Raw genomic sequence first — 23,987 nt, 5'->3', positions numbered from 1 at the left:
TGTGGGCTCCTCTGGCCTCACTCCAGCAGCTCTGTGTCCTTCTGCTGCTGGGGACAGCAGAGCTGAAGGCAGGATTGGAGGTGAGGTCTGAGCAGAGTAGAGTCTCTCTGCCAGCCACACTCCTCTTGATGCTGCCCAGGACAGGGTTTGCCTTCTTGAGAAGGGACTATATGGCACACAGGTACCCTGGGTGAATCAGAGAGGACATGCAGGGGATTAAGTGAAATTAATAAAAAAGCTCCCCTGCAGCATCAGCCTTGGTATCTCCAGCCCAGCCACTGGGCTTTGTCAGCATCCAGGGACTGAGCCAACCAGGAATCCTGCCTGACATGGAAAGGGACAAAGCACAGAGCTCACTGTAAGAAAGAAATGCCCAGACAGGACTTGACTCCCTTAACCCAAACTGTGCCAGCACAGCTCTTGCTGCTCCCCCTTTTCCTCCAGTTTTAAAGACCCTGAAATACTCTGTATTAAGGACCCAAATTGCAAACACAGAGCAGTGTGGGATGGAAAGGATCTTTAAAAGTCTATCCCCACCCTCTCATGGGCAGGGATATCTTTAACTAGAGGTGATTGCTCAGAGCCCTGTGGAGCCTGACCATGAATACTTCCACCTCTCTAGGCAACCTGTCTCGGTGTTCACCACCCTCATGGCAGAATGTTTCTTCCATCTTTCTGGTTTGAATCCTCCCATTTGCAATGTTAAAGCATCACTGTGTCAGACCTTCCTAAGGAGTCTGTCTCCATCTGGTGTTCAAGGCCAGGTTGGATGAAGCTGTGAGCAAGTGGAAGGTGTCCCTGCCCATGGGGTGGGGAGTTGGAATTAGATGATCACTGAAGTCCCTCCCAACCCAAACCATCCTGTGAATCTATGAATCTTTAATGGTGAAAACAGGAGGCTAGAAGGGAGATAAATCTAGGACCAGGGAATTGACCAGCCCCTTGGACTCAGCATTGGAGAGGCTGCACCTGGAGTACTGGGTGCAGTTTTGGGGCCCTCAGTCCAAGAAGGACATTGAGGGGCTAGAGAGGGTGCAGAGAAGGGCAAGGAAGGTGGGGAAGGGTCTGGAGAAGAGAGCTAGGGAGGAGCAGCTGAGGGAGCTCAGGTTGCTTTGTCTGGAGGAGGCTGAGAGGTGGTCTTAGAGCTCTCTACAACTCCCTGAAAGGAGGTTGGAGTGAGGTGGGGCTTGGGGTGTGCTCCCTGGTACCAGGTGACAGGAGAGGAAATGGACTCAAGTTGGTCCAGGGGAGGTTTAGGTCAGATGTTAGGAAAAATTTCTTCATTGAAAGGTTGTTAAGCACTGGCACAGGCTACCCAAGGAAATGGTCAAGTCTCCATCTCTGCAGGTATTTAAAAGAGGTGTAGGAGTGGGTTTTGGTAACATGGTTTAGTGGTGGACCTGGCAGCGTTAGCTTAATGGTTGGACTCAATGACCTCACCTATGAGGAAAGGCTGAGAGTCCTGGGGCTGGTTAGTCTGGAGAGGAGAAGGCTGAGAGGAGATCTGATCAATGCCTGTGAATACCTGAGGGGTTAGAGTCAGGATGAAGGTGCCAGGCTCTGTTTGGTAGTGCCCAGTGACAGGACAAGGCACAACAGGTCCAAGATGGACCCCAGCAGGTTCCACCTCAAGATGAGGAGAAAGTTCTTTGGCGTGAGGGTGCTGGAGGCCTGGAGCAGGCTGCCCAGAGAGGTTGTGCAGTCTCCTTCTCTGGAGCCTTTCCAATCCCACCTGGATGTGTTCCTGTGTGCCCTGCCCTGGGTGATCCTGCTCTGGCAGGGAGGTTGGGCTGGATGACCTCTGGGGGAGGTTCCTTCCAAGTCCTAAGATTTTGTGGTTCTGTGACCTTCAGTGTCTATTCCAACCTCCATGATGCTCTGATGCTGTGACTCTAAATCTCTCAACACTTCAGCAACTTTCTGTAATCTTCACCAGCCTTCTAGAACTGCTGATTACAAACCTCAGTGGAAGTCAACAGCAAGCCAGAGATTCCTTCCAGGTAAGAGTGATTTATGTGACACAGGCACTGACTGACCACAGTCTGATATCACCACTGTCCACCTAAACTTGTCTGGAGCAAAGACTGCATCCAGCATACTCAAGAAGTAAAATAATGCATGGAGAGGAAGAAGGCAACACAGCAGCTCACAATGGTGTTTAGTTAACATCACTTTAGGCTTTGTTCTTGTTGGGACATTCCAAAGGTGAAAGAAAAAGCCCAAACAAAGCCCTCAGGATACTCACTGGTGTGGTTCTGGTAGCGCTCGATGAAATGCAAGCAGCGTATGGCTTTGTTCTTTGCCTGGGGAAGAGAAGCAGAAAACATTTGGGGTTGAGATTTCCCACTGGACAGGTCACCAGGCAGAAGAGAGGCAAGAAAGCAGCCTGAGGATATCAGCTTGGTGATGTCCTTTACTTCATGGAAATGAAGCTTCTCCCTGGAGAGTTCTCTGCTTTTGCCTAGCACAGTTACTCACAGATTGATAGAGTGGGTTGGGTTAGAACGGACCTTAAAGATCATCCAGATCCAACCCTCCCTGCAGGGACACCTTCCACTGGACCAGGCTGCTCAAGGCCTCATCCAGCCTGGCCTCGCAAGGGGAGAGAGCAGCCACAACCTCCCTGGGCAACCTGTTCCAGCGTCTCCCCACCCTCACTCTAAGGAATTTCTGCCTCATCTCTAGTCTCAATCTGCCCTCCTCAAGCTTCAATCCATTCCCTCTCATCCTGTCACTCTGAGCCCCTGTAAAAAGTTCCTTCCTGCCTTTCTTGTACCTCCCTTGAGGCACTGGAAGGCTGCTCTAAGGTCTCTCTGGAGCCTTCTGTTCTCCAGATTGAACAGCCCCAACTAACACTTCTCATTACAGTAACAGCTTCATCAAACTGACTTTTAGCATTGCTGGTTTCAGAGATTCATAGACTCATGGCATGGGTTGGGTTGGAAAGGATCTGAAAGCTCATTGAGTTCCAACTCCCCTGTCACCTCACACCAGCACAGGTTGCTCAAGGCCTCATCCAGTGTGGCTGTGAACACCTCCAGGGAGGGGGCAGCCACAACCTGCCTGGGCAACCTGTGCCAGTGTCTCACCACTCTCACTGTCCAGAATACCTCTGCTACTCATCTGAGCATTAATGTTCCTGGACAAGGAACATTTGGAAGTCCAAAGGAGCATTAATGAGCTCAATTTGCATGGGTAAAGAGACAAATTCCTCCATGCTAACTGCATGAGGGGATTGTATGCTCTATAGATATAGGAAACAAAGAGACCAAGGGTGGGGAGCTGAGCACCAGGGGAGCAGGAGCAGAAAGCCAATGAAGTGCATTAACAGGCAGGCTCATGGCAGGGCAACCTCATTCTGCATGTCCAAAGAACCGCAAGGAAGCTGAGGAAGGGTCTGGAGAACAGGATTGGAGAGCAGCTGAGGGAGCTGGGGGTGTTTAGTCTGGAGAAGGAAGCTGAGGGCAGACCTCATTGCTCTCCACAGCAATCTGAGAGGATGCTGGAGTGAGGTGGGGGTTGGGCTCTGCTCCCTAGTATCAGGTTGGGGATGAGGAAAAATGTTTTTTCTGCAAGAGTGGTGTGGGATTGACACAGGCTGCCCAGGGAGCTGGACATGTTCAGGAAACCTGTGGCCATGGTGGTGTTGGGTCAATGGTTGGATTCAATGACCTTAGAGGGATTTTCCAATCCAAACAATTCTGTCATTCTATGAAAGGAGGCTGAGGAGAGACCTTCTGGCTCTCTACAACTCCCTGAAAGGAGGCAGGAGTGAGGTGGAGTTGGTCTCTGTTTACTGATAACAGGGGATAAATGAGAGCAAATGGCCTCAAGCTACCCCAGAGGAGGTCGAGGTTGGACATCAGCAAATATTTCTTCTCTAAAAGGGTTGTTAAGCAGTGGAACAGGCAGCCAAGGGCAGTGGTGGACTCACCACTCCTAGAGGTATTTAAAAGAGGTGCAGACATGGTTTAGAGGTGGACTTGGTGGTGCTGGCTTAACCCAATGATCCAGCCCTCTGAGCAGAGGAGGCAGGCTATGAGAGTAGGGGCTCTGCAGCCTGGACAAGAGAAGACTTCCAGGAGACCTTGGAGTAGCCTTCCAGTATCTGAAGGGGGCTACAGGAAGCCTGGGGAGTGACTATTGACAAGGACTTGTAATGACAGGAGGAGGAGGAATGGGTTTAAACTGGCAGAGGGGAGACTGAAACTGGATGTTAGGGAGAAGTTCTTTCCAGTGAGGATGGTGAGACACTGGCACAGGTTGCCCAGCGAGGCTGTGGAGCACAGAAGCACAGAATATGATTGAAGATCACAATCTGTGCTTCTGTGCTCCACAACCTCCCTGGAGGTGTTCAAGGCCAGGTTGGATGAAGCCTTGAGCAACCTGTTCTAGTGGGAGGTGTCCCTGCCTACAGTGGGAGGGTTGGAACTGGATGAGCTTTGAGGTTGCTTCCAACCTAAACCATTCTATGATTCCATGAAAGGTCTTTTTCAACCTCCACGATTGTATGACTCTGTACCAGATGGACATACCATGCAGGTGGACTCATTTTTTTGCACAGCCTACAAAAGCCACTGATTATTGGGGGAAGAAAAGAGAGCAGTGTGGCTCTGAACTCCTTGAGCTTGTCACCAAGTCCCAGCTTGATCAACCTACCTTCCGTAGAGCATTCATCCTGTCGCCTGCTTTGCCCATCGCAAACCCTGCAAGGCAGAAAAGAGTCCTTTGGTTACAGCCAAAGTAGGGGGAGGAATAAAAACCTTCAGAAGGCAAAGGGGGGAAAAAGCAGAGAACATCACAACCGTGTCTGTCACCTGGCATTTACATTCCATGGTCCAGGCACAACCTCAGAAACAACAGGAACAGCTGAGGAATTCTGGGTACCTAACGACTGGGTGCCAGCTGCTTCTTTCTGAGGAAAAGCTGAGGCAGAGCAGGATTAGACTGGAACTAAGGGAGAGGTTCTTCAGTATGAGGGTGGTGAGACTCTGGAACAGACTGCCCAGGGAGGTTGTGGCTGCCTTCTCCCAGGAGGTGCTCAAGGGCAGGCTGCATGAGAGGTTGTTGTCCTCGCCCACAGCCAGGGCGTTGGAGTATCACAGATCACAGGCTCACAGGATGTCAGGGGTTGGAAGGGACCCAGAGTCCAAACTCCCCCTGCCAGAGCAGGACCAGACAATCTAGCACAGGTCACAGAGATACACATCCTGACAGGCCTTCAAAGTCTCCAGAGAAGGAGACTCCACAACCTCTCTGAGGAGCCTGTGGCAGTCCTCTGGGACCTTTACAGTCGAGAAGTTCCTCCTTGTGTTGAGCTGGAACCTCCTGTGCTGCAGCTTCCATCCATTGCTCCTTGTCCTATCCCAGGGAGCAAGTGAGCAGAGCCTGTGTCCCTGCTCCTGACCCCCAGCCCTCAGATATCTGTAAACATTAAATCCCCTCTCAGTCTTCTCTTCTCCAGACTAAGCAGCCCCAGGTCCCTCAGCCTCTCCTCCTCAGGCAGTGTTCCAGTCCCCTCATCATCCTCATAGTGCTCCACTGGACCTTCTCCAGCAGGTCCCTATCCCTGTCCCTCTTAAACTGGGGAGCCCAAAGCTGAAGGCAGTACTGTAGCATGATCTCTTGAGGTCCCTTCCAACTTAGCCATGCAAACAAGTAACTCTGAATTCTTACAGCTGTGCTGAGGGGCCCAGGGTATCTGTTTTTATGAAGAGGGAGACCTGGGGCTGCCTACCCTGGAAAACAGGAGCCTGAATCATAGAATCAACCAGGTTGGAAGAGACCTCCAAGATCATCCAGTCCAACCTAGCACCCAGCCCTATCCAGTCAACCAGACCATGGCACTAAGTGCCTCAGCCAGGCTTTTCTTGAAGACCCCCAGGGACGGTGCCTCCACCACCTCCCTGGGCAGCCCATTCCAATGGCAAATCACTTTCTTTGTGAAGAACTTCTTCCTAACACCCAGCCTATACCTACCCTGGCACAACTTGAGACTGTGTCCCCTTGTTCTATTGCTGGTTGCCTGGGAGAAGAGGCCACCCCCCACCTGGCTACTGAAGGGGATTTTGTCAACGCCGGTCAATAGCTAAAGGGTGGAGGTCAAGAGGATGGGGCTGGGCTCTTCACATCGATGCCCAGTGACAGGACAAGGAGCACAAACTGTGACCCAGGAGGTTCCACCTCAACAGCAGGAGAAAGATCTTTGGTGTGAGGGTGCTGGAGGCCTGCAGCAGGCTGCCCAGAGAGGCTGTGGAGTCTCCTTTGCTGCTCACAGACACTGACTCATGTGGCACCTCTAGCAGCAGACATACCTGCAGCCCCTTTACCGTTTCCAACAGCCACCAGGGCACGGGTAGACTTTTTTCTGCCTTCCTTTGCCTTCATGCAGAACACATTTTTTACCTGAAGGGGAAAAAACAAACCACAAACAAACAACAAAACACCTTGTTAGGGCACAGTCCAACTGCCTTTTCTGTTTGGAGTTGTTTCAAAGAGAAGTCAGTTTAACAAAAAGGAATTTGGGGTCTGTGATGAACTCTTACAACACTGACAGTCACAGACTGCACTGGGTTGGAAGGGACATTCCAAGGGCATCTTGTCTACCCTTCTGCACTCAGCAGGGACACCTCCAGCTAGAGCAGGCTGCACAGGACACAGCAAGGCTGAGCTTCAATGTCTGCAGGGACAGGGCCTCAAGCACAGCCCTGGGCAGCCTGTGCCAGTGTCTCATCACTCTGCTTCTGCACAACTCCCTCCTCAGGTCCAACCTAACTCTGCCCTGCTCCACTCTCAAACCATTGCCCTTAACCTATCCCCACAGGCCCTTCTGAACAGTCCCTCCCCAGTCTGCCTGGAGGTCCCCTTTAGATAAGGAAACGCAGCTTTAAGGTCTGCCTGGAGCATTCTCTTCTCCAGGCTAAACAGCGCCAATTCTTCCAGCCTGTCCCCACCCCCATCTCTCTCAGCCTGTTTCCACAGCAGAGCTTCTCCAGCCCTCTGAGCATCTCTGTGACCTCCTCTGGACCCTCCCCAGCAGCTCCAGGTCTCTTTTGTGTTGGGGTCCAGAGCTGGCCCCAGCCCTGCAGGTGAGGTCTCAGCAGAGCAGAGGGGCAGGTTCCCCTCTCTCCATCTCTGGCCATGCTGCTTTGGATGCAGCCCAGGCTGCCCTTGGCCTTCTGGACTGCCAGTGCCCATTGCTGGCTCCTGCCCAGCTTCTCCCCCACCAGCACCCCCAGGCCCTTCTCTCCAGGGCTGCTCTCAATCTCATCACCCCCACCCTGCATTGCTGCCCTGATCCACGTGCACGACTCTGCCTTTGGCTTTATTCAACCTTATGAGGTTCTCCTCAGCCCAGCTTTGCAGCAGTGCTGATCTGCTGTGAGATACCTGCTGCAAGGCAATCAATCCATAAAGGCTGTTAAAAATCTCTCCCTGGGCACAGAAGTCACCTCAGTAGAGCTTCATTGAAATCTCCCCTCTTTAGATTTAGCTGCTGGGATTGGCCACAGCTGGGATTTCAAGCATGGTATAAAAACCAAGGAATAAAATGGAAAGGGCTATCAGCTTCTCACTGCCCCCCTCACATTCTCACGTGTTTTAGAAGCACTCTCAGGAAATGCTCAAGGCAGTCCTGTTGTTGCTTCACGTGGATTACAAGTTGGATCTGAAATCCACTTGCAGACTGCAGAAGGCACTCTCATTACTGAGATGACAAAGGCTAAAGAGAAGACTTAATGGAAGAGAGAGCAGAAGGAAGTGGTTCTGTGTTGCTGGGCCCGAAAATGTACACAGAAACTGCCAAAATTGAAGCAGAGAGGCAAGAATCAGAGTGTCAGGAGTTGGAAGGGACCTCCAGAGATCAGTCAGTCCAACTCCCCTGCCAGAGCAGGGTCACCCAGGGAAGGGCACACAGGAACACATCCAGGTGGAGCTGGAAAGGCTCCAGAGAAGGAGACTGCACAACGTCTCTGGGCAGCCTGCCCCAAGCCTCCAGCACCCTCACAGCAAAGAAAGCTCTTTAGTTTGGAGGGGGACACACACAACAACTTTGCTCTGAGGGTGGTGGAACACTGGAACAGGTTCCCCAGGATGATGGTGGAGGCCCCATCCCTGATGAGATTCAAGGTCAAGCTTGATGAGGCTGTGAGCAATCTGATCTAGGCGGGGATGTCTCTGCTCACTGCAGGGGGCTGAACTAGATGACCTTTAAATGTCCCTTCCAATGCAAGGCATTCTATGAGTCTATGTTTGCAGATACCTGCTCTAGAATCACTCTTCTCCTTTCCCAGAAGGTGGCAACAAAGCCATATGGAACGGGCTTCTCCTCAAGCTGCTGTTTCTGAGCAGCGCTGAAGGGAAAGGTGTTCAGTCACCCATTGCCAGCATCTCTCCTGAAGTGCTGTGAAGGCCTTTCAAGCTTGCTAATGCACACAGGCTGCCACGGCTGCTGGAGCTGCAGTGTCCTCAGATCCTCCCTGCCTCAGCTTCATGACTCCTTCTACTTCAAGCAGCGCTGCCCAGCAGCCTCTGGAGCAGGGCAGCAGCACCACGCTGCACAAGCACAGGCTGCAGCTGCTGGGCAGGGACCCTCAAAGCCTCTGCTGGAGCAGGTCCAGAGAAGGGCAAGGAAGCTAGGGAAGGGTCTGGAGAAGAGGGCTGGAGAGAAACAGCTGAGGGAGCTGGGGGTGTTTAGTGTGGAGGAGGCTGAGGGCAGAGCTAATTACTCTCTACAGCTCCCTAAGAGGAGGCTGGAGCCAGCTGGGGGTTGAAGACAAGGAGGGTCATAAGGAGGACCCAGGAAATCCCAGACCAGTTAGCTTGACCTCAGTGCCAGGCAAGATAACAGAGCACCTAGAGGATGACCAGAGGATCAGACCCAGCCAGCATGATCTAGGAGGGGCAGGCTCTTCCTGACCAACCTCATCTCTTTTGATGACCAGGTGACCACCTGGTGAGCGTGGGGCAGGCTGTGGATGTAGTCTGCCTGGACTTCAGCAAGGCCTTTGACATGTCTGCCATAGCAAACTCCTGGCCAAGCTGGCAGCTCTTGGCTTGGACAGGGGCACTCTGCTTGGTTAGGAACTGGTTGGAGGGCCAGGCCCAGAGAGTGGTGATGAATGGTGCCACATCCAGTTGGCAGCTGGCACTAGTGGTGTGCCCCAGGGATCACTGCTGGGCCCAGTCCTGTTTAATAACTTCACTGATGATCTGGACAAGGGTATTGAGTCCAGCATCAGTAAGTTTGCAGATGACACCAAGCTGGGAGCAAGGGGGACCTGGACAGGCTGGACAGATGGGCACAATCCAGTGTCAGGAGTTTTAACAAGTCCAAGTGCCAGACTCTGCACTTTGGCCACAATAACCCAATGCAGCACTACAGGCTGGGGACAGAGTGGCTGGAGAGCAGCCAGGAAAAAAGGAACCTGGGGGTACTGGTTGGCAGCTGAACATGAGCCAGCAGCGTGCCCAGGTGGCCAAGAAGGCCAATGGCATCCTGGCTTGGATCAGGAACAGTGTGGCCAGCAGGATCAGGGCAGTCCTTTTGTCCCTGTACTGACACACCTTGAGTGCTGTGTCCAGAGGATGGCACCAAGGCTGATGAGGGGGCTGGAGCACAGCCCTGTGAGCTGGGGGTGTGCAGTCTGCAGAAGAGGAGGCTCAGGGCAGACCTCACTGCTGTCTACAACTACCTGAAGGAAGGTTGTAGCCAGGTGGAGTTGGTCTCTTCTGTCAGGCACCCAGGAACAGAACAAGAGGACAGCCTCAAACTGCACCAGGGCAGGTTCAGGCTGGGCATTAGGAAGCTCTTCCCAGCAAGAGTGATTGGCACTGGAATGGGCTGCCCAGGCAGGTGGTGAAGTCCCCATTCCTGGAGGTGTTTAAAAGGAGGCTGGATGAGGCACTTGGTGCCATGGGTTAGTTAATTAGAAGGTGATAGGTTGGACTCGATGATCCTAGAGGTCTCTTTCAAACAGGTTAGTTCTGTGATTCTGTGGGCTCTGCTCTCTAGCACCAGGTGATAGAATGAGAGGAAATGGCCTGAAATTGTGCCAGGGGAGCTTTAGGTTGGAGAGGAGGAAAAATTTCTTTGCTGCAAGAGTGGTCAGGGATGGAACAGGCTGCCCAGGGAGGTGGTTGAATGCGCATCCCTGGAGGTGTTTCAAAGCTGCAGAGATGTGGTGCTGAGGGCCATGGCTTAGCCCCAGCCTTGGCAGAGTTAAGTAACAGTTGGGCTCAGAGATCTTAAAGGGCTTTTCCAGCCCAACCATTCTGTGATTCTAAAGGAGCAAATGTGCCTTCAGGCTGGCAGGGAACTAAAGAAACAGGCAGCCCAGATCACCTCCTCTGCCTAACGCAATCATCTGTAGGAAAGCCAGAAACCAACCCCAATATGCAGCTGCTGCTGCTGTCCCTCAACACTCACTGAAGCCAGCTGTTCATCTCTGACAACTTTAGCTCCAACGTACATCAATATCTGACCTTCTTTGCCCTCTATTCTGCAAGCAGAGGGAAAAATATTCAGGTTAGCTTTTCTCTTTCTGCATCAGAAGAAAACAATTTAATAAGCAATTTCTCTCTCTTTAGCAAGGGAGCAGAGCCTTTTTAGGAGTCTAATCACAGCAGCCAGGGGCTTTGCTGCCTTGGCTCATCAGACAGTCCTTTAAAAATGGCTTTCCAATTCTTCTCTGCAAAGTGCAATTTCCCAGCAAACATTATTTTAATCTCCTGGCCTGGTATAAAAAGGAAGAGAATGGCAGAGCCATCCAGAAATAGCAACCTGTCTGCCATCTCTTTAAAAGAAGAATGCTAAAGAGATCTGTTTAGCTCCAAACTTGTGTCTGTGATCAGACAATTAGAGCGCTTGGATTATCGTGGGCTGAATGCTAGTTCTGAATAGAGAAGTTTGTGCTGCTGCTCTTCTCCTGCAAAACACACAACTCCTTCTCCTTTCACATCTTTGGCAACCTCATAGAAGACCAGAGCCCCAGCCTGCTTCTAAAAGCTTTTTCCTGCTCTAGCAAAGGATGGGAATGGATTTTTGTAGCATGTGGAAGCACTGCAGAGCAACTTATTTTGATGTGTAATCCTGCAGCTGGGTCAGGGCAATGCCAAGCACAAATGCAGGCTGGGTGAGCAGTGGCTGGAGAGCAGCCTCGAGGAGAAGGCCTTGGGGGTGTCAGTTGGTGCCAAACCCCTTGGAGCCAGCACTGGTTGCTGGCAGCCCAGAGCCAGCCAGGGAGAGCAGCAGCACCAAGAGGGGATTCTGCCCCTCTGCTCTGCTCAGACCTCACCTGCAGCACTGCCTCCAGTGCTGGGGACCTCAGCAAGAGAGGGACTTGGAGCTGCTGGAGAGGGTCCAGAGGAGGCCACCAAGATGCTCAGAGGGCTGGAAAACCTCTGCCATGGAGGCAGGCTGGGAGAGTTGGGGCTGTTCAACCTGGAGAAAAGAAGGCTCCAGGGAGGCCTTCCAGGACCTGAAGGGGCTCCAGAAGAGGTGGAGACTTTTGACAAGTGACAGAATGAGAGGGAATGGACTGAAGCTTGAGGAGGGCAGATTGAGACTGGAGATGAGGAAGAAATTGTTGAGAGTGAGGGTGAGGAGACACTGGCACAGGTTGCCCAAGGAGGCTGTGGCTGCCCCTTCCATGGAGGTGTTCAAGGCCAGGCTGGATGAGGCCCTGAGCAGCCTGGGCTGGTGGGAGGTGTCTCTGCCAATGGCAGGGGGTGGGAACCAGAGTATCCACCCTGTTCCCTGTATCCATGAACCAATGAAATTGGACACAGGCAGCACAACAGCCTAAATTTGGGAACTGAAACAAGAGTGTTCCCTGGGGAGCCAGGGGAAGGGAAGTACACTGAAACCAACACTGCCTTGCACAAACATACAACAATTGAGTCTTGTTATGGAGGTTTTTCCAAGCGGCAAAGCTGGGGTGCTGAGGGCCATGGTCCAGCCCCAACCTTGGCAGAGCTAAAGAATGGTAAGGCTGGGTGATCTGAAAGGTCTTCTGCAAGGAAAATGATGCTCTGATCTTATTAAAAAGGAATTTGGTATGTAAATGGATCAGATGATTCACTTCAATATGGTGAGATGTTCACCAGGCTCTTTCCCATAATAGCATCCTTCAAAGGCTGTTCTGGAGAAGCCCAGACATGCACACCAGCAGAGGCAACAGAAGCAAGCAACCCATTTGCTCTTGCAACCAAGCACCTGTGACAGACTGCTGCTCATTTTATTTTCTATCACTTCTAGGCACAAGGGACAAACCTGACAACTGGGGGTTACAGACACCTGAGGAACCAGCCTCATTTGTATGGGGTTTATACTCATCTTTGTTTAGATATCACAGGCTCACAGGATACTAGGGGGTTGGAAGGGACTCAAAGAGATCATTGACTCCAAGCCCTCTGCCAGAGCAGGACCAGACAATCTAGCTCAGGTTACACAGGAACACATTCAGACAGGCCTTCAAAGTCTCCAGAGGAGACTCCACAACCCCGCTGGGGAGCCTGTGGCAGTGCTCTGGGACCTTTACAGCCAAGAAGTTCCTCCTTGTGTTGAGCTGGAACCTCCTGTGCTGCAGGTTCCATCCAGTGCTCCTTGTCCTATCCCAGGGAGCAAGTGAGCAGAGCCTGTCCCCCCACTGCTGACCCCCAGCCTTCATATCTATAAACATTAAATCCCCTCTCAGTCTTCTCTTCTCCAGACTCAGCAGCCCCAGGTCCCTCAGCCTCTGCTCCTCAGGCAGTGCTCCAGTCCCCTCATCATCCTTTTAGTGCTCCACTGGACCTTCTCCAGCAGATCTCTGTCCCTCTTAAACTGGGGAGCCCCAAACTGAAGGCAGTACGCAAGATGAGGTCACACCAGGGCAGAGTAGAGGGAAGGAGAACCTCCCTTGATCTGCTGGACACACTCTTCTTAATGCACCTCAGGATCCCTTTGGCCCTCTTGGCCACAAGGGCACATTGCTGTGCCATGGATGTTATGCCCCAGCACTTCCAGGTCCCTCTCCTCAGGGCTGCTCTCCAGTAGAAGACCTTCCAGCTGTGGATAACACAAAGAGCATTAATCATGTCCCACTCATAATCAGGGCATAGAACTGTTGGAGTGAGTCCAGAGGAAGCCACAAAAATGATCCAAGAATGGAGAAGCTCTGCTAAGGAGCTGAAGATAGAGAACAGGCTGAGGGAGCAGGGGGTGTTCAGCCTGGAAAGAAGACTCCGGGGAGACCTCAGAGCTGCCTGCCAATACCTGAAGGGATCCTACAGGAAGGCTGTAGAGGGACTTTTGCTGAGGGTGTCTGGAGCCAGGCCAAGGGGGCATGGTTTGAAGATGAGGCAGAGCAGGGTTAGACTGTAGCTGAGGAAGAAGTTCTTGAGTGTAAGGGTGCTGAGACTCTGGAACAGGCTGCCCAGAGAGGTTGTGGCTGCCTCCTCCCTGGAGTTGTTTAAGGCCAGGTTGGATGAGGCCTTGATCAGCCAAGTCTGGCTGAGAGGCATCCTCGCCCACGACAGGGGAGGCTGGAGTAGATGATGTGTGATGTCCCTTCCAGCTGAGCCATTCTAGGATTCCATGAACTGCCAGCAAAGGTCAGACCCTTTGATAAATATTATCTTCCTATTTAGAGTGAATGCACTCATTAACAAAGAAGATTTTCATCATTCAAGTAACTTTAATTTAATTTGTTCTGGTGCCTACCAGCAGCAATTCACACAGCCTGCTGAAAAGTCAAGCAGCAATTGGATTTTACAATAAATAATGATCACAGCCAAAGAACCAAAGAGCTTTCTCGAGATGACACAAGGAACACTCATTTAACTCTAAGTGCTGGAAGGCTGAAAGATTAAAAATGGACCAAAAAAATAAATAATGACTTAAGGCAGGAAAAAAAGATAAATTCCTTGGGCAGAGCGGCAAAGGAAGGTTTATAAAGCACCTTCAAAGCCAACTGACAAGCAGCAACCTGAAAAAGAATCTCTTTTCCATTTGTGAGGATGTTATCACCACTCTGAGCAGCAGATAATGGAAACTGATTTTGCTTAACATCTTCATTGTCAGCATGAAAGAGGACTGCCAGTGGTGGAGACATTTGAGACAAGGTCTGCATAATGCTCTTTCAGGGCAAGCAGAATATGAGGAAGAACTGAATAGGAGGAAGAAACATGAGCACAGGGATGGAAGCATTCATTACAGACAGGGGGAAAGGGGACTCTAGAAGCCAGAAGAAGGAAGGAAATTGAGAGCAGCCCTGCAGAGAAGGGCCTGGGGGGGGGTGGTAGGAGAGAAGCTGAGCAGGAGCCAGCAATGGGCACTGGCAGCCCAGAAGGCCAAGGGCAGCCTCAGCTGCATCCAAAGCAGCATGGCCCCAGCTAGAGAGTGGGAATTCTGTCCCTCTGTTCTGCTCTGCTGAGACCTCACCTGCAGGGCTGGGGCCAGCTCTGGGCCCCAATACAGGAGAGACCTGGAGCTGCTGGAGAGGGTCCAGAGGAGGTCACAGAGATGCTCAGAGGGCTGGAGAAGCTCTGCTGTGGGGACAGGCTGATAGAATTTGGGGCTGTTAGGCTGGAAAAGAGAAGATTCCTGGCAGATTTTGGAGCAGCCTTCCATTACCTGCAGGGGGCTGCAGGAGAACTGGGGAGGGCCATTTTCAAGGGCTTGTAGTGATAGGATGAGGGCCAATGGTTTGAAACTGGAGGAGGGCAGAGTTAAACTGGAGACGAGGAAGAAATTGTTGAGAGTGAGGGTGGTGAGACACTGGCACAGGTTGCCCACAGAGACTGTGGCTGCTCCCTCCCTGGAGGTGTTCGAGGCCAGGTTGGATGAGGCTTTGAGCAATTCGGGTTGGTGGGAGGTGTGCCTGCCTATGGCAGGGGAGTTGGGAAGTGGATGGTCTTTAAGATGCCTTCCAACCCAGACTATGCTATCAGTCTATGACTTTGTCTTCCCACCCCCTCCTGACAGAGTGATCTAACCTCCTCTCACCAACCTCTCCTAACCCACATCCCTTCTGCTCCGTTCCAGCATTCAGCTCCCCTTTTCCAACTCATTCTTCACGCCTGCTTGTCCCTGGCTCATTACTTAAATCCATTGCTTCTTGTGCTTACCACAGCAGACACAGCTTATTCCTTTCCCCTTCAGAGGACTTGTAACAAGAGAGATTTCCAACTCCCGACTTGTAATTACTCAACCTACCACCGCAGTGCAACATCATTGTGCTCCACGCTTCAGAAGCCACTCAGCATCTCTACAAAGAGCTGGACACACAGGATTCACCCAGAATTCAATCAAGCTGCTGGGTGGATTCCTCACTGATGGCTGCCTCAGCAAAATGTAGTGAGATAATCAAGGACAAAAAAAGCTTTGCTCATCTATGGGGATAGGAGAGAGCCCTGGGAGGGTTTTCTGGAGAAGAGCTGTCAACTGACTCAACTTCTGACTGGCTGAGGATTCTTTTAACCCACAGACAAGAGGCTGCTGAGAAACAGGTTGTTCTGTTCAGGGAGATCACAGAGCCACAGAACCTCAGAGGCTGGAAGGAGCCTCCAGAGATCATCCAGTCCAACCTCCCTGCCAAGGTACTATCCCCTAGGGTAGTTCACACAGGAATGCATCCAGGAGGGTTTGGAAAGCCTCCAGAGAAGGAGACTCCACAACCTCTCTGGGCAGCCTGCTCCAGGGCTCTGTCACCTTCACTGTAAAGAAGTTTCTCCTCATGTTGAGCTGAAACCTTCTCTGTTCCAGTTTATAGCTGTTGCTCCTTGGCTAACTGCTGCTGACCACCCAAAAGAGATTGGCCCCCAGGCACTTGACACCCACCCCTCAGATATTTGTACACATGGATCAGATCTCCTCTGTCTTCTCTTCTCCAAACTAATCAGCCCCAAGGCTCTCAGTCTCTCTTCACAGGGGAGATATGCCAGTCCCCCAGTCACCCTTGTGGCTCCCCATTTGACTCTCTCCAGCAGTTCCCTGTCTCTCCTGAACTGGGGAGCCCAGAACTGGAAACAACATTGCTGTACCATGCAGAACTTGCTGTGCACCAGCATTTGAAGGGGCCGCTTTCCAGCAGGGCAGCCCCTCAGAACCCCTCTCTCCCAGGTAAATAGACTGCAAGTCACTCTGGAAAACAGCTTTATGAAAGATCTGGAAGTTCTGGTGGATAACAAAGGCACCATGAGCCAGCAATGTGCTCTGGAGGCCAGGAGGGCCAATGCCATGCTGGGGTGGATTAGAGGAGCTCTGCTTAGTAGGTCAAGAGAGGTTCTTCTGCCCCTCTACTCTGCCCTGGCGAGGCCACATCTGGAGTACTGTGTCCAGTTCTGGGTCCCTCAGTTCAAGAAGGACCTCAGGGAGCTGCTTGAGAGAATCCAGTGCAGAGCCACAAAGATGCTGAAGGGAATGGAATAGCTGAGCCTGAGAGCTGGGCGAAGAGGAACCTGAGAGGTGACCTCATCAATGTTTATAAAGATGCAAAGGTGAGTGGCAGGAGGCTGGAGCCAGGCTCTGCTGGGTGATGCCCAGTGCCAGGACAAGGGGCACTGGGTGGAAGCTGAGCCATAGGAAGTTCCATGGAAACATGAGGAGTATTTTTTTCCCTGTGAGAGTGACAGAACCCTGGAATAGGCTGCCCAGGTGGGTTGTGGAGTCTCCTTCTCTGGAGATACCCAAAACCCACCTGGATGTGTTCCTGTGTGATGTGCTCTAGGTGATCCTACTCTGGCAGGGGGACCAGACTGGATGAGCTCTGGAGCTCCCTTCCAGCCCCTGACATTCTGTGATTCTGTGGTGCAGGTTGCTGCAGCCAGGCAGGCCCCATCTCTGCAGACATTCTAGAGCAGACTCTAGAACGTGTCCCTGAGCAATCTGCTACAGCTGGAGGTGACCCTGCTGACTTCAGGGGGTTGGACAAGATGCCCTTTGAGGGTCCCTTCCAACTCACTGCAGTCTGTGAATCTATGAAATTTGACATAAACTGTTCTTGCTTCCAGAGCTTCTCCCTTGCTGGATGCTGTGGATAATCTGATTCTGGGCTGGGAGGAAATGAGTCAGAAGAAATCAGTGTTTATCTGAAGCCATGATTCCCCCCAACAATGCTTGTGCCAGTTCTATGGTTTCCATAGTAACTACTGTATCTAAAATGAAAGGAAAATAAGAACAGAACTGGGAAGCACAAAAGTATCCTGCGGTAGTGCGGGGGTGTGCAGCACTAATAGTTAATGGTCTGCTTTGGGATGAGTTACAAATTGCCTTCTTCAGAAATGGTTTTTCCATATAGAAGTAACCAAATTATGACCAGCAGCTTGAGAGGTCCTTCTCCCCCTCAGCTCAACTCTGAGATTTATCACCTGGGGGTGCATTCAGCTCAGGGGCCCTCAGCATAGAATCATCATAAAATGGCTTAGGTTGGAAGGGACATCAGAGAGAGAGCTCCAGCCCCCTGCCCTGGGCAGGGATTCCTCTCAACTAGACTTGGTTGCTCAAGGCCCCACCCAGCCTGGCCTTGAACTACTCCAAGGATATGGACCTGTTGGCCTGAGTCCAGAGGAGGGCCATGAAGATGATGAGAAGGCTGAAGCACCTGTGCTGGGAGGACAGCCTGAGATAGCTGGGGCTGTTCAGCCTGGAGAAGAGAAGGTCCCAAGGAGATTTCAGAGTAGCCTTCCACTACCTGAAGGGGCTCCAGGAGAGCTGGGGAGGGCCTTCTGCTAAGGGCTGGGAGTGACAGGAGAGGGAATGGGTTGATGCTTGAGGAGGGCAGATTGAGACTGGAGATGAGGAAGAAGTTCTTGCCAGTGAGAGTAGGGAGACACTGGCACAGGCTGAACAGGGAGGCTGTGGCTGCCCCCTCCCTGGAGGTGTTCAAGGCCAGGCTGGATGAGGCCTTGAGCAACCTGGACTGGTGGGAGGTGCCTCTGCCCATGACAGGGGGTTGGAACTGGATGATCTTTAAGGTCCTTTCCAATCTAAACCATTCTATGAATGTTTGCCTTTTCTCTTCCCCATGCCCAGGAGAATCACCAACACTTAACCAACCAGAAGAGAGCCTACAAGAAAGCCAGGGAGGGACTTTTTGTAAGGGCTTGTAGTGACAGGATGGGGGCAATGGCTTGAAACTAAAGCAGGGGAGATTCAGGCTCTATCATTCTGTGACTCTATTGCAAGAGCAGCACAAAGCAGTGGCAAGGATTTCAAGGGTTTGAACAGATCTGTCATGCTTACCTCAATGACTCTTGTTTCAAAATCTTCATAGGTTTCTGTGGAGGAGAAAAGTAAAGAACTACATCTCCTTCTGACCCTCCCCTAGCAGCACAGCTGCCTGGAGATGGCAGAATTTACAAAGGACCCAATTTCCATGTAACCAAATTTAGGGACAAACCTCAGCAGTAAGGAGAAAAGGTAAGAAAAATTGGAACAAACTCATCTGAAAGAAACTTTTATGAGTTGCTTCCTTTTAAAAACACCTTAAATAGGTCGTTTGGGGCTTGGGTTTTTTTTTTTAACTTGGCTCCATCCATTCAATTTCTTTTACAATAAGGTTACTGAAAAAAAACAGAAGAAATGTTTGGGTTTTTTTTTTCCTATTCATTTCTTTAGTAAAGTCAAATTCTGTGAAGAAAATAACCTTAAAAAATCCCAAATCCAAAGCAGTTACAATGGCAGCTGCTCACAACAGCACTTGTAAGTACAGGGAAGCTCCTGGTCAGGCTGCAGAGCTGGGCAGAGAGGACCTGATGAAGTTCAACAAGTGCAAGGGTAGTGTCCTGCAGTTGGGGAAGAACAACCTCCTGCAGCAGGACAGGTAAAGGGACCTGGGGAGCAGCCCTGCAGAGAAGGAGCTGGGAGGGCTGCTGGGCAACACATTCACCCTGAGCCAGCAATGTGCCCTCAGGGGCAGGAAGGCCAATGGGATCTCGGGTTGCACCAAGAGTGTGGCCAGCAGGTTGAGGGAGGTTCTCCCCTTCCTCTGCTCTGCCCTGCTGAGACCACACCTGGAGCACTAGGTCCAGTTCTGGGCTCCCCAAGTCAAGAGAGACAGGTAACCACTGGAGAGAGTCCAATGGAGAGCATACAAAGGTGCTCAGGGGCTTGGCTAAGGCAGAGGGGTGGAAAGAAGATGGAAGGGTGGCTGGGAGCCCCTCCTGGGGACTCTGGTTTCTGAGAGGGTTGTTGTGTATCACTTTTAACTTGTATATTTCTGTATACAGCTGTATATACTGTAAATATCTGTTTGTCTGTTGTGCTAACCCGTGAATACAAAGCTTCATTCCTTAATTGCCAGCCACCTGAATCTACTCTGGGTGATTTCATCAGTGGGGAAGGGGGTGGGCTACTCCCAAACCATCACAAGGGCAAAGCAGAGCAAGAGGAGAAGCTTGGATCTCACTTTCTCTGAGGCCCTTGTCAGAAAGGCTAAGAAAGACTAAGACAAACAATCAGCTTCCTTACCTCCATTAGGGCCTGGGTCGGGAGGATCCAGAAGGACACCTCCCCAACACTTTCCACTCCATCCTCCCTCTCTCTTAATCTTTATTTTCCTTCTCTTCTCCCAGGTATCTCTCTGCTGAACAATTTCAGACTGAATTCTCTCTCGTTCTTCTTTCTTCCTCTGGGTAATTGTCTGGACTCTCCCACTTTGTATCACAGGAGCATTAAGACCAGGCCAGAGCAAACCAGAACGTCCTTATAAAACAGGAGAGAAGAAAAAAAAACCCCAACATATTATTTTATTCCAAATTAGGACTCCAACTCTGTACACTTACACAACAAAATGCAACAAAACAGAATGTTCTCACGTATTTCAAACCTGCCCCATGATGCAAAATTGATATTCACACACACCCCCCAACCCAGGGATAACATCAAACAACCAGAGCAGAGTTTCTTGTTTCAAAAGGTAAAAAATACCTCTGGCACCACAGAAATCAACAGAGGAAACAATAAAGAAGTATTATTGGGGTGCATTAATAAGACTGTGTCCAGCAGATCAAGGGAGGTTCTCATCTTCCTTTACTCTGCCCTGATGAGACCTTAACTTGAATAGTGCTTTCAGTTTTGGGCTCCCCAGTTTAAGAGGGACAGGGATCTGCTGGAGAGGGTTCAGTGTGAGGATGATGGGGGGGACTGGAGTGCATGCCTTATGAGGAGAGGCTGAGGGACCTGGGGCTGCTTAGTCTGGAGAAAACTGAGAGGGGATTTAATCAATGTCTATAAATATCTGAGGGATGGGGGTCAGGAGTGGGGGACAGGCTCGACAGGCTCTGCTCACTTGCTCCCTGGGGTAGGACAAGGAGCACTGGATGGAAGCTGCAGCACAGGAGGTTCCAGCTCAACACAAGGGGGAACTTCTTGACTGTAAAGGTCCCAGAGCACTGGCACAGGCTCCTCAGAGAGATTGTGGAGTCTCCTTCTCTGGAGACTTTGAAGGCCTGTCTGGATGTGTTCCTGTGTGATCTGTGCTAGATTGTCTGGTCCTGCTCTGGCAGAGGGGGTTGGATTCGATGATCTCTTTGGGTCCCTTCCAACCCCTAGTATCCTATGAGCCTGTGATTATAGATGACGAGGTGATGGGATGTCTTCAGCCCTCTTCTCTATCAACCTACCTTCACCAATCTCCTGGCCTCTGTTGAGATTCTTCCTCAGCTTTTTCTTCCTTCTCTTTCCTCTTCCTTTCTTGACTCCTGCGCCGGTCTCTGCCAAAGCTCCTTTCCATAGCTCATCAGCTGTCACTGAAATGAAAAAGCTCCCATGAGCAAGATGTAAGCACAGCTCCTCTGGGAAACTGAAGCTGAACAGTAAAAGTGAAATCTTGACACATGAGCCCTTGCTTGATCTTGGCTGGGATCTGAACTGTAGCATTACTGCTTGGCTAAGAAAAAAGGCTTCCTAAGAGGTGTGCAGAGATGTGCTTCACAGAATGATGATGATCAGGTGGAAGATGCTCAGAGGGCTGCAGCAGCTCTGCTATGAGGACAGGCTAAGAGAGTTGGGGCTCTGCAGCCTGGACAAGAGAAGGCTTCCCGGAGACCTTGGAGTGGCCTTCCAGTATTTGAAGAGGGCTACAGGAAGGCTGGAGAGGGACTATTGACAAGGTCTTGTAATGACAGGATGAGGAGGAATGGGTTTAAACTGGCAGAGGGGAGATTGAAACTGGATGTTAGGGAGAAGTTCTTTGCAGTGGGGGGGTGAGACACTGGTACAGGTTGCCCAGGGAGGTTGCAGAACACAGAATATGATCAAATATGCACCTCAAAGCACACAAGCCCCCCACCACTGCTGTATCTGCAGATGGATGCTGTTAGGTGTCTCACCCAGAAGCTGTGTTACTATGGCAGCTTAAATCTCTCATCTTCTCTCATTATAAACAGCTTTGTTTCCTTGAAGGTAGCCCAGACTTTCAGCCATGGGAATTAAAATAACTCTGTTCCAAGAACTTGTTTTCCATCCCCAATTCATACTGCTTAGATTGGGAGAGAATCTGTCCCACAGACTGGCAAATACATTGAAGCTGGGCAGGCTCTGCTATGGTGGCAATGTAGAGATGGACAGTAGTGACCCAACACTTCCAAAGGTATTCACTAAGTGCCCAGGTTTATTCCTTCACTCACTAAGTTTGCCTAAGGTGGCTCTTCCAAAGGCCTGATGCCCATCTTTCCAGTCAGCACTGCTCTTCAAAGGGACGAGCTAATTGGGATGCTTCTCTGAGAAGCTCAATCCTGAATCACAGTCACAAACTGCATTGGGTTGGGAGGGACACTCCAAGGGCATCTTATCCACCCCTCTGCACTCAGCAGGGACACTTCCAGCCACAGTCAGGCTGCACAGGGACATAGCAAGGCTGTTTGAATGTCTCTAGGGACAGGGCCTCAAGCACAGCCTGGGCAGCCTGTGCCAGTGTCTCACCACTCTCCTTCTGCACAACTTCCTCCTCAGGTCCAACCTAACTCTGCCCTGCTCCACTTTCAAATCATTGCCATGTCCTGTCACTTCAAGCCCTTCTAAACAGTCCCTCCCCAGCCTGACTGGAGGTCCTCTTTCAGGTACTGACATGCAGATCTAAGGTCTCCCTGGAGCCTTCCCTTCAAGAGGACTGAATTAAACCTGTTTGTGGTGGTGGCACCCACACTATTTGACTCATAATTTTTGGCAAGTGATATTTAGTCAAACTCCCTAAAACTATCAGCTTCATTATTAAAGTGTAACAAGGTGAAAGAATCTCAGTGTATCTGAACAGCCCAAATTCTCTCAGCCTGTCCCCATATTAGAGGTGCTCCAACCCTCTGAGCATCTTTGTAGCCTCCTCGAGACCCTCTCCAGCAGGTCCATGTCTCTCTTGTGTTGGGGGTCGCATAGCTGGCCCCAGCCCTGCAGGTGAGGTCTCAGCAGAGCAGAGGGGCAGGATCCTCTCTCTCCATCTACTGGCCAAGCTTCTTCAAATCAAGTACTCAAAGGTCAGTACCCTGGGAAGCAGGCACGGAACGCAGGACAGACAACACTGGAAGTCCAGAAAGCTACAAAAGAGTAGAGCCTCAAAATGGCCAAAACCAGAATGGTGTAGAAGGTCCCTACACACCCTTTGACCTTTGTATGAATAGTTAAACAAGAGAAACTATGGAACGCAGATTGTGGCAGCATTACAGACAGGAAGTACTACGGAATGAGTACTAGAGACAAGCAGATACTGTCTGTGACATGGGCAGTAGCACTGAGGCACTCCCCACAAGTTTGAGATGACATCAGGCTGTGTGCTCACAGGCTGGAGGGAAGGATTCATACAGAGGCACCTGGACAAGCTGCAGAGCTGAGCCCAAGCCAACCTCATAGAATTCAATAAGGTCAAGTGCAAGCTCCTGCAGCTGGGCCAGGGCAATGCCAAGCACAAACCCAGGCTGGGTGAGCAGTGGCTGGAGAGCAGCTTGCAGGAGAAGGCCTTAGAGGTGTCAGTTGGTGCCAAACCGCCCAGGAAGAAGCACTGGTCGCTGGCAGCAGAGAGCCAGCTGTGTGCTGGCTGCAGCCAGAGCAGAGAGCAGCAGCACAGGGAGGGGATTCTGCCCCTCTGCTGGGCTCTGCTCAGACCTCACCTGCAGGGCTGGGGCCAGCTCTGGGGCCCCAAATGCAAGAGAGACCTGGAGCTGCTGGAGAGGGTCCAGAGGAAGCCACAGAGATTCTCAGAGAGCTGGAGAACCTCTGCTGTGGGGACAGGCTGGGAGAGTTATGGCTGTTCAGCCTGGAGAAGAGAAGGCTCCAGGGACACTTTAGAGCAGCCTTCCAGGACCCAAACAGGCGCCAGGAGAGCTGGGGAGGGACTTCTGACAAGGGCTGGGAGTAACAGGACAAGGGACAATGGCTTTGAGCTGGGAAAGGGAAGACTGATAATGGAGATGAGCAAGAGATTCTTGCCAGTGAGGGTAGGGAGCCACTGGCACAGGTTGCCCAGGAAGACTGTAGATGCCCCTTGCTGAGGTGTTCAAGGCCAGGCTGGATGAGGCCTTGAGCAACTTGGGCTGGTGGGAGATGTCCTGCCCACGGCAGGGGGCTTGGAACTGGATGATCTTTAAGGTCCCTTCCAACCTAATCCATTCTATGAACTAATCCCATGGAGAACAGCAACCTTTAACATACTCCTTACATACTGTGATCCAAGACTTGTATTTGCCCCTGAGTGGGTTTTAGCCCCCTTACAGAAGACATTTCTGTCTGAAATTACAGACTTTTCCCTAGACACTCAAAGGAGCTCTAATGCCTAGAGGTTGAGAGTTAAAAAATCCCCAAATCCCACAAACAATGACTCAAATGGTTTAAAACCATTGTCTGAACTGGATTTCCAGCTGATGACAATGAACTGCTGCATGTAGCTGTGCACTGCATGAACTAAAAAAGAAATACATTTTCAGCTCCCTGCTAACAAGTCTGGAGAAAAGGAGGCTGAGGGCAGAACTTCTCACTCTCTACAGCTCACTGAAAGGAGGTTGGAGTGAGGTGGGTG

General features: G+C 51.2%; 1 protein-coding gene across 2 annotated transcripts in view; it reads right to left on the bottom strand.

The window, feature by feature from the left end:
- The window catches only part of MRPS5 (mitochondrial ribosomal protein S5), a 36,249-nt gene that overhangs the window by 4,772 nt on the left and 7,490 nt on the right, over positions 1-23,987 (bottom strand). For both annotated transcript variants that reach the window (XM_064146231.1, XM_064146232.1), the window contains 6 exons: positions 20,605-20,730; positions 19,451-19,684; positions 18,224-18,258; positions 6,315-6,405; positions 4,660-4,706; positions 2,246-2,303 (listed from right to left, as the gene is read on the bottom strand). In XM_064146231.1, coding sequence (XP_064002301.1) covers positions 2,246-2,303; positions 4,660-4,706; positions 6,315-6,405; positions 18,224-18,258; positions 19,451-19,684; positions 20,605-20,730 — 591 coding nt within the window. The remainder of the gene's footprint in view (positions 1-2,245; positions 2,304-4,659; positions 4,707-6,314; positions 6,406-18,223; positions 18,259-19,450; positions 19,685-20,604; positions 20,731-23,987) is intronic.

This window comes from Pogoniulus pusillus, chromosome 7, assembly GCF_015220805.1.
Source record: "Pogoniulus pusillus isolate bPogPus1 chromosome 7, bPogPus1.pri, whole genome shotgun sequence".
NCBI classification, from domain to species: Eukaryota; Metazoa; Chordata; class Aves; order Piciformes; family Lybiidae; genus Pogoniulus; species Pogoniulus pusillus.
This window is presented reverse-complemented; position numbering and strand designations above follow the sequence as displayed.